The 13559-nt window shown below is 37.9% G+C and overlaps 1 protein-coding gene across 1 annotated transcript in view; it reads right to left on the reverse strand.

Annotated features, from left to right (window-relative positions):
• LOC124778822 overlaps window positions 1-12521 on the reverse strand; it is a 161879-nt gene extending 149358 nt beyond the window's left edge. The window contains exon 1 of the mRNA XM_047253670.1: window positions 12422-12521. Coding sequence (XP_047109626.1) covers window positions 12422-12521 — 100 coding nt within the window. The remainder of the gene's footprint in view (window positions 1-12421) is intronic.
• Between the last annotated feature and the right edge of the window lie 1038 nt (window positions 12522-13559).

A 13559-nucleotide genomic window follows, 5' to 3' on the forward strand; every position in this document is an offset into this window, starting at 1 on the left:
TAAACAAGCTGAAAGACGACATAATTTAGTACGTCTCATGAAATACCAAACACGTGGAGCGGAGAAACCAGTTGCCCTTCTTACATACAAAATATTTTTGTCCGACCCATTCTCGAATATGGATCTCAAGCGTGGGCTATGTCATCTAACCAAGCGAAAAAAAAAATCTGATGACCGAAGGATACTGCGAATAGCTAAGATCTACGCTATTACTTCTCAACAAACTCTATTTCCGAAACACTTCACAAATGTTCAAATGTGTGTGAAATCTTATGGGACTTAACTGCTAAGGTCATCAGTCCCTAAACTTACACACTACTTAACCTAAATTATCCTAAGGACAAACACACATACACATACACACACACACACACACACACACACACACACACACACACACGCACACACACACACACACGCATGCACACACCCATGCCCGAGGGAGGACTCGAACCTCCGCCAGAACCAGCCGCACAGTCCATGACTGCAGCGTCCCAGACCGCTCGGCTAATCCCATGCGGCTCCGAAACACTTAAAACTAAGAACATGCTACAAAGAACTAAAAAACAAACAACCAGATTCGGGTTCACCAGACTACGTAACAATGGACTAACAAAATCACTCTTGTAACACGCTCCTACAACGTTTAGCTTCCAAAATTCAATTGTACAGTTCCTCTCTACTTGTTCTCGAAGTAGTATCGAATTCACTTGAGCAGAAAATTCTAGAAGACGGTGAAATCAACGAAACTCTCAAAAGATTAAAAACACCTACAAGGATTTGGGACGATGTAACAGCCCAATATAGAAAGAACAATTTAATGAGAAAAATTACCTCAATATCTCCTATAAAGGACGACAACATTCTCTACATCAACTACATTTTCAAGTTTCACATCTCCTACGGAAATAGATGGAAATTTTCTACATCAACAAAATTCCAGGATGGTAATATAACATTATCAAGACAACTGAGGTAATATGAAGATATATAAGCCGAACAACAGGCAACCGCTCCCAGCTGGGTTTTTTTCGACTGAGAGGTTTCTCCCTCGGCCGTAAGGCAAATGCCGGGATCTGGAATGAAGGAAACTTAGTGACCAACGTCTTCCCGTCGGCTATCCATCTATATGGAATTAAAAATCTTGCAAAATTTAATAAGTGGACAACAGTCCCAAATAATCGGTGTCCCAACAGCACAGACTACTACTATTGGCTGAAAAGGGCTCTGCTGTCCTACATCCCACCATTTCTTCAGAGGTGGGTTGGAAAAAAAGGTTAAAAAGTAATTATCAAGATTTGTAACTTTTTAACCTGCACAGTACACTGTAGCTGATGATATGAAACAGTAAATAAACTCATTAAGGGCATGCAGTATTGCGATTTTAGCAACCAGGTTCTATCATACTTTGCAAAGTTTACAGGTGTTGTGTATATATATGAAATTTAATATATGTGTTGTGAATGCAAAATTTAATATGTGTTTTGTGAATGCAGTTTTGCCTTTGAAGTAAAGACAGTTAGTTAGAGAACCATGCTAATGAAGTTCGATAAAATAAAGTGAAAAGAATACCAATACAGTTACATTTTATCCAGGAACAGTGACAGCACTATTCTTAATACAGCCTGATAAATTTGTTTCTCAGGTGCAAAACGTACACAGCAGATCTACAGCATAAATCCTTGTCGCCGTAGCAATGGTGCGTGTGAACCAGAGGCCGGGCTAAGCTGACCCTCGTAGCTCATGTGTGCGCCTTCCTGTGTTGGCTGGTGGGGCGATTAGTGGTCATGCAGCGCAGAGCGCGGAATAGCGAGAGGTAAGCGGCGCGGGAGGCTCCTTCCGGCGGAAGTGGCAACAAAGCAGGCTGCAGTGTTTACGTCTGTGGGAGTGTAGCAAATAATGCCTCTGTGCAAGGCCCGAGGGCAACAGTGGAACATCGCCGTTGCGCAGCGAGCCGTCAGGGAAGCAGCCGGTGCAACGCCCGAGTTGCGCGTTTCCGATACGCTTTCAATTTCAGTGTTACTTTCAGGCAAAATGGGAACATTTTGAAAATATTGCATTACTAATCAGGATATGATAGAAGTATGATTCTCTCAGCAACATTACTAATTTATTTTGACAAAATCTATAGTAGCACTGATGAGATATTAATGCTCTTCGATTTTCTTTGTACGAGGGTAAGTCAATTATTATCCGCAAAGTAGTTATAAAATTTTATTGTAATCAAATAGGAAACTCACAAGAATGTAATTTTTCGACACAGTCTCCTTGCGTTTCAACGCACTTGGTCCATCGTTGTACAAGCTTCCTGACGCCGTCATAGCAGAAGGTTCTCGATTGAGCTGCGAGCCAGGAATGCACTGCTTCTTTCACTGCTTCGTCCGTGGCAAACCAACGGCCCTTTAATGCCTGTTTGAGCAGACGAAACATGTGATAGTCAGAGGGGCAAGATCGGGACTATATGGAGGATGATACAGTACTTCAAATTTGAGTTTCTGGAGCGTTTCAGCCGTGTGGGCACCAGTATGTGGACGGGCATTGTCGTGCAACACAACACCTTTTGACAGCAACCCTCGGCGTTTGCTTCGTATTGCAGTCTTTACCCTGGCAGTAAACATCTCACTGTAACATACACTGTTTATTGTTGTGCCCCCTTCCCCATAGTGTTCCAGTACTGGACACTGTGCGTCTCAAAAGGCCGTAAGCATCAGTTTTCCTGCGGACGGTTGGGGCTTGAACTTTATCTTGCACGGCGAATTTGGATGTTTCAATTCCATACTCTGCCGTTTACTCTCAGGCTCGTAGTGATGGATCCATGTTTCGTCACCAGTAGTGACCCTGTCTAAGAAGTTGTCCCCTTCGTTACCATAGCGATCCGAATGTTTTTTTGCAGATGTCCAAGCATGATTACCGAGCGAGGTGGCGCAGTGGTTAGACACTGGACTCGCATTCGGGAGGACGACGGTTCAATCCCACGTCCGGCCATCCTGATTTAGGTTTTCCGTGATTTCCCTAAATCACTCCAGGCAAATGCCGGGATGGTTCCTCTGAAAGGGCACGGCCGACTTCCTTCCCCATCCTTCCCTAATCCGATGAGACCGATGACCATGCTGTCTGGTCTCCTTCCCCAAACCAACCAACCAACCAAGCATGATTGTTTATGCATCTGTGTGAGTTGTTTTGGGACCCATCATGCGCAAATTTTATGATACTCAAATCTGTTGTGGATGATTTCGTAGGCAAAACCGTGACTAATTTGCAGACGATGTGCCACTTCGTCAATAGTTAATCGTTTGTCCAAGAGAGTCATTTCACGTGAACGCTCAATGGTTTCTTCATTCGTAGCGGTAAACGATCGTCCAGCTCCTTTATCAAGCGTAACACTTGTGCGACCACTTCGTAATTTTTCAGTCCATCCGTAGACACTCCGTTGTGGCGAAACGCTGTTCCCAGTACTGTACCGAAAGTTTCCGATGAATTTCAGCCCCTGATACGCCTTCCGACCACAAAAAACGGATCACTAAACGTTGCTCTTCTTTGGTGCAAATAGACAGCGGAGCAACCAGAATTAACAGCACGGCAGCGATAACGAAACTAACCTACCAGTTTGAAAATTGCAAAGATATAGCAACAAATAAACAAAGCATGCGTCATCAACGTAAAACGACAGTACTACCAAAATAAACAAAAATATTACTAAATTGCGAATTATAATTGACTTACCCTCGTACTTATAGAATACGAAGGTTAATGGCCGAAAATCAAATTTCCTAAAGCAGTACGGTGAAAGTCTCAAAAAAGGAAAAAAAATTTTGAAAACAATCGACTTTCAAAATTAGAAGATTTACGAGCGTAGTTAAGGGAAGCCGGGGGTGCCTATGCTGCCCATGTTAAAATCACTAAGTTTGAGGAACGTTTATGAATAAACTACCAGATAGAAAAATTTGAATTTTTTTACATATAGAGCGGTTTAGTACTGCAGTTATGACAGAAGGATTTTGGAGTATCTTTTCTAGTTTCCTTCCAATTATTTTTTTTATTAATGACCCAAATTTTTTTACAAATAATTGCTTTATAATTAAACTGAAATGAAACTACTGAACATATTGGCAAACGGCTGTGTTACAATGTAAGTTTGACCACTAGAAGTGCTGTATAAAAAGTTAATCTCTCTAGCTTGAGTGGATTTTGAGAAAATGTTCCTTATATTCGAAAAATTCTAAATTATGGGAAATGGCTATCAAAGTTTCTCAATACATTCCTGCACTATAGGATGGATTATCAGGGTCTTCTTCTTCATCCTCCAAAAGCTTCCTCTTCTGTCTTCTTTTCTGGCCTGTTGTTTTTAATGAAATTGCTGTTTAAGTTAATTTCGTTAAGGAATAAAATTTGCTTTTAAGTTAATTTTCTTTACCTTACTTTCTTTGCGTGTGAACTTTGTTGTAGAACCTCTCTCTTATTTACGTGTGGTAATAAAAATTTTTCACTTTCAAAAGAATTACGTACATTTAAAAATTACGTGAACTCATATTAACTGATTAAGAATATTTGGTTGAAAATTAAATTCTTTACATCATTCGGCCTTGGCACACATTTTCTAAATGCAGTGGATTTTTTGTTAAATATTTTTACTGAATTCTTTCCCGGCGTTAGCTTTTGAATACAAGATTATCACTATTAGCAGAAAATGGTTAATTATTACCAAGCCGACATTTAATTATCACTGATCAAACCTACTTCGCTATACATTAAAGTTATTTGAAAGAACCAAAATTGTTAACTTTCAATGTTAACTATCCGTCTAAGAATGCACAAATGTGTAACTATTTTTTAAAATCTCAGTCAGTCTCTGGATCGCTGTAAAAGAAGAACATTCTCTTAATTCACTGTTAATTTTTTTATCTGTCTGTTCCCGATTTACGGGTTTGGTTGATTTTTCCTTTAGCGGAACAATTTTTTAAATGTGCAGCCGCTGCAAATCGATCGGTCGCGGCACAGCCCAGCAACACCGCTAAAAAATGCTGAAAACTCTTTAAAGAAATATTATAGGTGACATGGGCAAGCTAATTTACATTAATAATACACACTTTTTATAAATTTCAATATATTTTTACCACAACAAATATTCAACTCACATTAGTTCGTAATTTCTCCTTCAATGGCGGCTAAATCTAGATACAGACAAATGACGTCTACCCATTCACCGAAAACATCGACACAGCTTCCTACCGCTTTCATCTCTAAACGAGGAAGACCAAAGAATACATAGTGCATTGTGCTTTTATAGTATTGCTGACTATTAACATTTCTTTGTAATTTCACGACATTATTTCCCTCTGGCTGAATTTCACATCTCTGTTATCTCAGATATTGACACATTTCGCAATTACATATTTAATATAGAAATATTACCATACTAAATATAGAGAGAATATTACTACAAAAAATATTACAATAATAACAAATGTCTTTTACACAAAATTCAATAATATTTTTTGTTAAATGATTACATTATATACAATTGCTCAGAGTGGCGTATATGGTACACATAAATTTCAGTTTGTTAATGTGTGAGTTTGCCAGGGAACGTTACATTGCCCCCTGGCAGCATTTGGCAAAGAGTTTCTATACTTTGACACAATGGTGCCAGTAACGTTCTTTACAATTCTGTATTTTTATGGAATGGCTCTTTTAATTAGTCCCAGAGTTATATATGTTTGCGGCTCCCCCATTTGGGCAAAGGCAGACAGAAAACCTGGGCAAAACTGTGCCGGAGCCCAGCCATCCCAGTTGGTTCATGATTAATCTTGTCTCTTTAGCAGTCATTCTTTTGAATTGATTTAACAGTTTGTCATCAACGGTTACATAATATCACTGTCACATACAGTTCAACGATATACCGCAAGGTCACTTGTCCTAGGATATATCACTTAGTTTTTTGAAATCATTTAGCACAGCATCACTTTTTATAATGTTCCCACTACCTACGTGTCACAAATCCATCTCCTACACTTGTTATTGTTCATTTTCTCTTATCAGTTCACAGGTATACATAATAAATGTTCAATGTTTATCAAAAATGGAGTCATTGACATTTTATGCAGTTTGTGTAACTATTTTGGAAAATGACAACAATGCTGTAGTCGGTGAGCGGTGCGGAGTGATTGTTGAGCGGCGCTCGGTGCGGCGCGTCGGCTCCGTGTAGGTCACCGCCCCCGGTGTTGACAGCTACGGCGCGGAGGGGCGTGGCTGTCTGGTCTGCTACGGGCTGCTGCGGCCGCTGCATGGCTGATGTAGCCGGATGCGCGTTGGATGTCAGCTCGCCCGTGTGACGTCTTCTTGCAGTGCTCCAGCAAACATGCAACAAGTTCACAAACAGTGTACTATCCTTATGGGCATTTTTCCTGCTGTGGGAAAGAACGCACACAGTTATTGGCAGTTATTATTCAGTAGGCCTTTAGTCTGGTTTGCACAATGTTTCGTTGTCACAGTAACACGTTTTATGGGCACACAATATTTTTCACCATGTCATGACTTGTCATTAGTCACACGCAAGTTTTCACCTTAGGACAAATTGTATCTCTGCAGTCAATGCGCTTTTCTGGCGTCCCTTGACACACAAAGAATTAAAGTTTGACACTAACTTGGTCCACCGTCCGTTATCGGCTCACTGTTCGTGTCGTGCTAGTTCCTTGTCCACTTGCACACACGGCGATAATACAGTTTTTTATTACTTATACACAACAACTTCGTGACGTATTGCTGCAGGTTTAACAGTCACTGTCTGTCTCTGCCACACAATACTGCACTTTTGTTTAAGTTCCTTTATTTTTATTTACAATGTCCGCTGTGCAATTTTTGTAACAGCACACTCGTAACTCTTTACCAAGGTGTGTGATATTTGCGTACATGGTAACAAATATTAAAATTTCGTATTAGTTTGCCCAAAAATCATCTATATTCGTGTTCGAGTAGATTTTATTTGTGCATTCCAGCCGGATTCAGGCATATTGTTCAATAACCCCTTTGAAATCATGTCACACTTTACTATCAAGGTCCTACGTAACTACAGTGTAGTCTCTGTAGGTTAAAATTGACTTGGACTGTATCTGGCTAGTTCCCTTTTTTTTTTTTACTGATTGAATCTGCACATGCTTCAGTTGAAGCTTCTTTGTGCGTAACTTTGCGCTACTTAAATTTGCAATAAGTTTGCCTCCCATGGTGCCCTCGGGTCACTACTGGGTGCATTATTCTCTCTGATAACATTGGTTAGATAATAAAGTTCTCAGGGCCTCATATTATTGATATTATTCTGGGTTCGAATCTGTCAATCTGACAGCTACAAATATATACATACATACATATATAATAGAAAAGATTGTGCCAAGAAATATTTCAATTTTGACACACATATAGAAAATTATGCAGTACGCTAACTAATCATTACTAAAATGTTCCTCTTGACTGAACTCCGTCACAGCTCAACACTACAAATAATTGCACTAAACAGATTATCTGTGCAGACATTTAGAGCATGTTTTAGATAACACAAATTAAAAGAAGACATAACACAAATATTCATAAACAAAAGAGAAAGTCAATCATATTCTTATAATTAAATACTTCTACATTGGTACATTATCTCTACAGATCACACGTCATTAATGTTCATTATTTACAAAAGAATGGTGTCCTCATAGGACTATTAGTCTTTTACTGTATGAATATTTTTACATCCTTACGCGGATACAGTTCCCGTACTCTCCCTGAGTGGGGATCTGCTAAGAGATAGCTACACTCATGTGGCACACTTACTACTCTAAAAGGTCCATTGTACACCAATTGCCACTTGCTATTCTGTTTCAAGGATGCCGAGGACTTAGGATGATTGCGTAAGAGTACCAAGTCCCCAACACTAAATTTTTGGTTATTCGTCACATGTCGATTATATTTTTCTTTCCTGTTCTGAGCGCACCTGGTAAGGTTGCACCCTGCTTTTCTTATCTTCTCTTCCTTAGGCTCAGGAATGACTGGGACCTTAGGCAAAAGTGCCAGCCACTCATTCAGAACCCTATTATTATTCATTATAATCTCGTTTGGTGGGTACCCCGTAGAAGCATGCGGGGTTGCGTTGTGAATTTCCAAAAACTTAGGTATCAGATCTGGCCATCTTGTGTGCTTACATGCAATGTATAACCCGAAAAATTTATTTAACTCTCCAAATGTTCTCTCTACTAAACTTGCTTGTGGGTGAAAACGGGATATTAGTATGTGCTTTATATCTTGTTCATGTAAATAGTTTTTCCAGGTATGGCCTGTAAAATAGGAAGCATTATCCGATATTATCGCTTCAGGCTTACTCACTTGTGTAAAATATTCTTTCCCTGACCATTTAACTATTCCACGAGCAGTGGCTGATTTAAGGCAGTATATTTTTAAGCATTTAGAGAAAAGGTCATACACCGCTAAAATGTACTTTAATCCACCCCTGGCTCGTGGGTAGGGTCCTGCTATGTCTATAGACACTAACTGAAGTGGCCGATGAGGCACTATAGGATGCAGTTTAAACCTTGTGGACTTATTTTGAAACTTAGCCTTTTGGCACAGAGGACAAGTCCTGATAATGGTGCGAGTCTGCTGGCTTATTCCCTTAAAGTAACAGAATCTGGATAAAATCCTTATTGTTTTTCCTATCCCAGCGTGACCCCATGCTAAATGCGTGTGCCACACTACAGCTGGGATAGCCTGTTGCGGTATACACACGACTCCATGGTCATTTGACACACCCGTTTTATAATACAGAATATCATCTATTATTTTGAAATTCTGAACACTTTTAAGATTGGTTCCTTCTTTAATTTTGCTAATGATATCTCGCCAAATCGGATCAGTTTCCTGCAATATAGACATATTCTTACATATATGTAAAAAGTCCCTCCTATGTACCTTATCTTGTACTAAGAGTATTCGATATTCCTCCGATTGTTCCAAAATCTTAGACATTGAGGATTGCCCTAGTGGAAGCCTCGACAAGGCGTCAGCTACAATATTATCTTGTCCTTTTAGGTACACAATCTTAATTTTATATTCCTGCAATGCTAACCTCCATCTTAGCAAGCGGGTGTGGTATAATTTGCAAGACATTAAATAGCTCAGAGCCTGGTGGTCACTGAATACTTTGACTTCTTTACCATAGATGTAATAATTGAATTTCTTTACCGCCCAAACCACTGCAAGAGCCTCTAATTCGGTAGCGGAATATGCTCTCTCGCAGCTGTTTAGTGTGCGGCTGGCAAATCCGATTACATTGATTGTTGTGGGGTCGTTGCTCCTGTCCCACTGAAATAGACAAGCACCCAGACCGTATGAACACGAATCTGTCGCTATGCAAAAATCTTTTGTCATGTCTGGGTGTCGCAGTATGTTTGCATTCACCAAGGCGTTTTTGATAGCGTCAAATGCGCGTTGACATTCTTCTGTCCACACCCAGTGCGCATTTTTACGCAACAGGCTCAATAAAGATTCGTTATTCATTAATTGGTTTGGAACAAACCGTCTAAAAAAGGATGCAAGACCTATAAACGCTTTGAGTTGTCTCTTAGTTCTCGGACTAGGAAACCCACGAATTGCGTCAAGTTTTTTGCTGTCAGGTTTGATGCCTTGTGGTGTTATTATGTGACCTAGAAATTTAATCTGATTACGTCCAAATTTGGATTTCTCAAGATTCGCTGTTACTCCCGCTTGCTTAAACCTTTCTAAGACTCTACTCAGTAGTTCTACGTGCTCCTCCCAGGTGGCAGTAGCAATCACCAGATCGTCTACATACACTGTTACCCTTTGCAGCAAATCCGGACCTAAAACCGCGTCGAGGGCTGTTATGAAAACTCCTGCACTTACATTTAAGCCGAAAGGTAGTACCCTAAATTGGTAGATCCTTCCCCCAAATATAAATGCAGTATATTTCCTCGACTCGGGTGTGAGCAGGATTTGCCAGAATGAACTTTTCATATCAATAGATGTCAAATATTGCACTCCATGGAATTTTTGAATTTGCTCATCTAAGTTTTCTGGATGAGTCCTGACAGGTACAATAATTTCGTTTATGTCTCTCGCATCTAATACTAACCGTACCTGTCCGTCTGCTTTTGCTACCGCCACCAAAGGACTACTATAAGGGGACAAAGACGGTTCTATTATTCCCCACTCGATCAGTTTTCTTATCTCTTCAGCTACTACTTACTTCTTGGACCAAGGAATGGAGTATGAGGCTCGACAGTAGGTTTTGTGAGATTTCACCTCGATATTGTACTGATATCCCTTAACAATTCCTGGTCGTTCTGAAAATACATCTGCATAATTAGATAATAACTGTACCAAATCCTGCTGTTGCATTGAATTCAAATTTTCGGACTGTGATACTTTGTTCACAAGTGCGTCGACATTTGCTTTTAATTGATCACTTTGTACGTTTGGATAATAGAGATTTTGTCCTATAGAATGATTGTCTAAATGTAGTATCCACTGATTCCTACATTTTATATTAATAGTATTACAATTAGGCACAGGTACCTCTTCAGATCTGAGCATGGACAATTCTATCCTCCTACCAGCGTTCATCAAACTTAATTTTCCCCGAGAAAGGTCGATTACTGCGTCCCTTTCTCTCAAAAAATCTACCCCCAAAATGCAGGCTACCTTTAAACCCTTTACTACCAGGAATGAGCACGCTATGGCTTCATCCCCTAAATACATCTCTACCCGCACTTGGAGTTTAATTATTTGTCGCTGTGCACTTATGGCTCCAGTGACTTTACAATTATTCACAGGAAAAGTCAGCATACGCCTTTCTTTCCCCAGTACTTTGAATAAGTCCATACTCATGACACTGACAGTAGCACCTGTATCTACGATTGCTTGCACATCAATATTGTTAATTTTATTTTATTATTATTCTGGATTTACAATGTGAGTACATTTTTCCAGCGCCTATTCTAGATTACAGTAAGTCACTAATTATTGTTCTCCACTCTTCTCTATTTGTCCATAAATCTTCAGGAATGTTGTTCTTCCTCATTGCTGACTGAACTCCATGTATCCATGTATCAGGTAGTCGTCCCCTTCTTCTTCTTCCAATTGGTACCCAGTCGATTATGCATTTTGGTAGCCTTTCCTGTTCCATTCGTCTGATGTGTCCATACCATTTAAGTTGTTTGTGCTCGATGAAATCAATAATTGAATTTTTACATTTCATCTTGTCTCTGATTACTTCATTTCTTATTCTTTCTCGTCTTGATATTCTTGCTGAACGTCTCCAGAAATCCATTTCTGTGGCTAATAATTTTGATTTCAGTTACCATTTTGTTGTCCACACTTCTGAACCATATGTAATAATGCTCCTAACTATTGTTTTAAAAATCCTTATTTTGTTATCAGTTGTTATGTGTTTGTCCCAGAGAATTCCATTCAATAAGGAGATTGTCGTCTTTCCAGAATTTATTCTTGATCTAATTTCTTTGTCCTGTTTCCCATCATTTCTAATTTTCACACCTAAATATTTATATTCCTCAGTAGCTGTTATTGTTCCTATCCCTTCTTCTAATATCAAGTCTCCATTCACTCCACCAATTACCATGTACTTTGTTTTATTCATGTTTACATTTAGACCTGATTTTTTTATATTCTTGAATCAATTTTCTGGTCATATACTCTATGTCCTCACAGTCTTGGGCTATAATCAGTTGGTCATCTGCAAATTGTAACGAGTATATTGTTCTATCATTTATTGGTATTCCCATCGTGTGACATTTTTTCTTCCAATTCTGTAAAGTTACTTCTGTATATATTTTATACAATGTAGGTGAGATGCTACATCCTTGACGTAATCCTTTTGTGACTTGGAATCCATGTGATAGATATTTACCAATTTTTATTTTTGAAATAGAATTTTTATATAAATTTTGAATTGCTTTAATTATTCTTGGATTTATTCCTATTGGTATTAAAGCTTTCCATAAACTGGATAAAGGCACACTATCATAGGCTTTTTCTATATCTATGAATACTAAATGTATAGGCTGTGCCCGAAGCATTTTTTTTTTCAATAATTTGTTGTAGGCAAAAGATATGATCAATTGTTGATCTTCCAGCTCTAAAACCTGCTTGTTCTTCAGTCTCCTTTTCTTTGTATTCTTGTTCTAACAAATATTTAATAATTCTTCCATATAATCTACTGAAGGTATTGGTCACTGTTATTCCCCTATAATTTTTACACTATCTTTCGCTCCTTTTTTATGTATCACTGAAATATATCCTACTTTCAAATCATTTGGGACATCTTCCCCATTTAAACATCTTTCAAAAAGGTTTCTTAACAATTCCATTAATTTCTTTGTTCCTAATTTTAATAATTCTGCAGGAATACCTCCAATGCCTGTAGCCCTTCCATTCTTTAAAGATTTTATTGCAGTTTTTACTGTCTCTATTTCCAAACGGATGTAATTCTCTGCTTGTAGATCTATCATTTCATTATATTCAGGGTTTCCCAAGTATTCTTCCCTGTTTTCTGTTAATAAACTTTTAAAATATTTTTCCCAAGAGTCATGAGTAATATATTTAATATGTGTTGTTTCTTTAGAATTCCTTCTTAAATTTTTTTATAGTTTTCCATGCTTCTGTGTTTCTTTTACCACCAATATAGGATTCAATTTTTTTGACATGACTGTTCCCAAACTTTGTTTTTTGCTTCTGCAACCTTTTTCTGGATTTTCGCTTGTTGTGCATTAAGCTCTATTTTATCTTGAAGATTTCTGGTATTTAACCATTTTAAATATTTTTCTTTCTTTAATTTCACTTCCTTTTTAAATTCTTCATTCCAGTAATATAATGGATGGTTTGTACGTGTTTCTTCTGTTTCTCCTAAAGCTTCCTTGGCGGCTTCATGTAGTTTATTTACAATATAATGATATTGATCTTCTGTATTATCAAACTCTGTTTCTACCAGTTTTTCATCTAATCTCTTTTGATATAAAAATATTGTGCTTTCATTCTCAAAACTATTCAAATTATATTTAGGAATTTTGATTTCTGTTTGTATATTTTCTATAGGACAATTTCGATTTTCTTCAGTGCTTTTTCCTCTGAAGGGAAATAAAAATTTGGAATTTACCAAATAATGATCGCTAAGAGTTACCCTTCTATATACTCTTATGTCATGTATTTTTATCCTCGTTTGCTGTTTAATTATAATATAGTCTATTATTGATTTTTGATTCAATGTATCTTTATGCCATGTGTATTTATGTATTTCTTTATGTTGATAAAAGCCATTTAATATTTTCAATGAATTTTGTTCACAGATATCAATAAGTCTATTACCATTATCATTTATAACATTTTCTCCAAATGGTCCTATAATTTTATTTCCAATTTTACTTCCAGTTCTACTGTTAAAATCCCCTGCAATAATAATCTCCCTGGTTTTCCCGATATCCTCTATGATTCCATTTAAATTATTATAGAAATCATCCTTTTTACAAAAAAGGATTGTAAAAAGGATTGTT

This window comes from Schistocerca piceifrons, chromosome 1 (genome assembly GCF_021461385.2).
Source record: "Schistocerca piceifrons isolate TAMUIC-IGC-003096 chromosome 1, iqSchPice1.1, whole genome shotgun sequence".
Lineage (NCBI taxonomy): Eukaryota > Metazoa > Arthropoda > Insecta > Orthoptera > Acrididae > Schistocerca > Schistocerca piceifrons.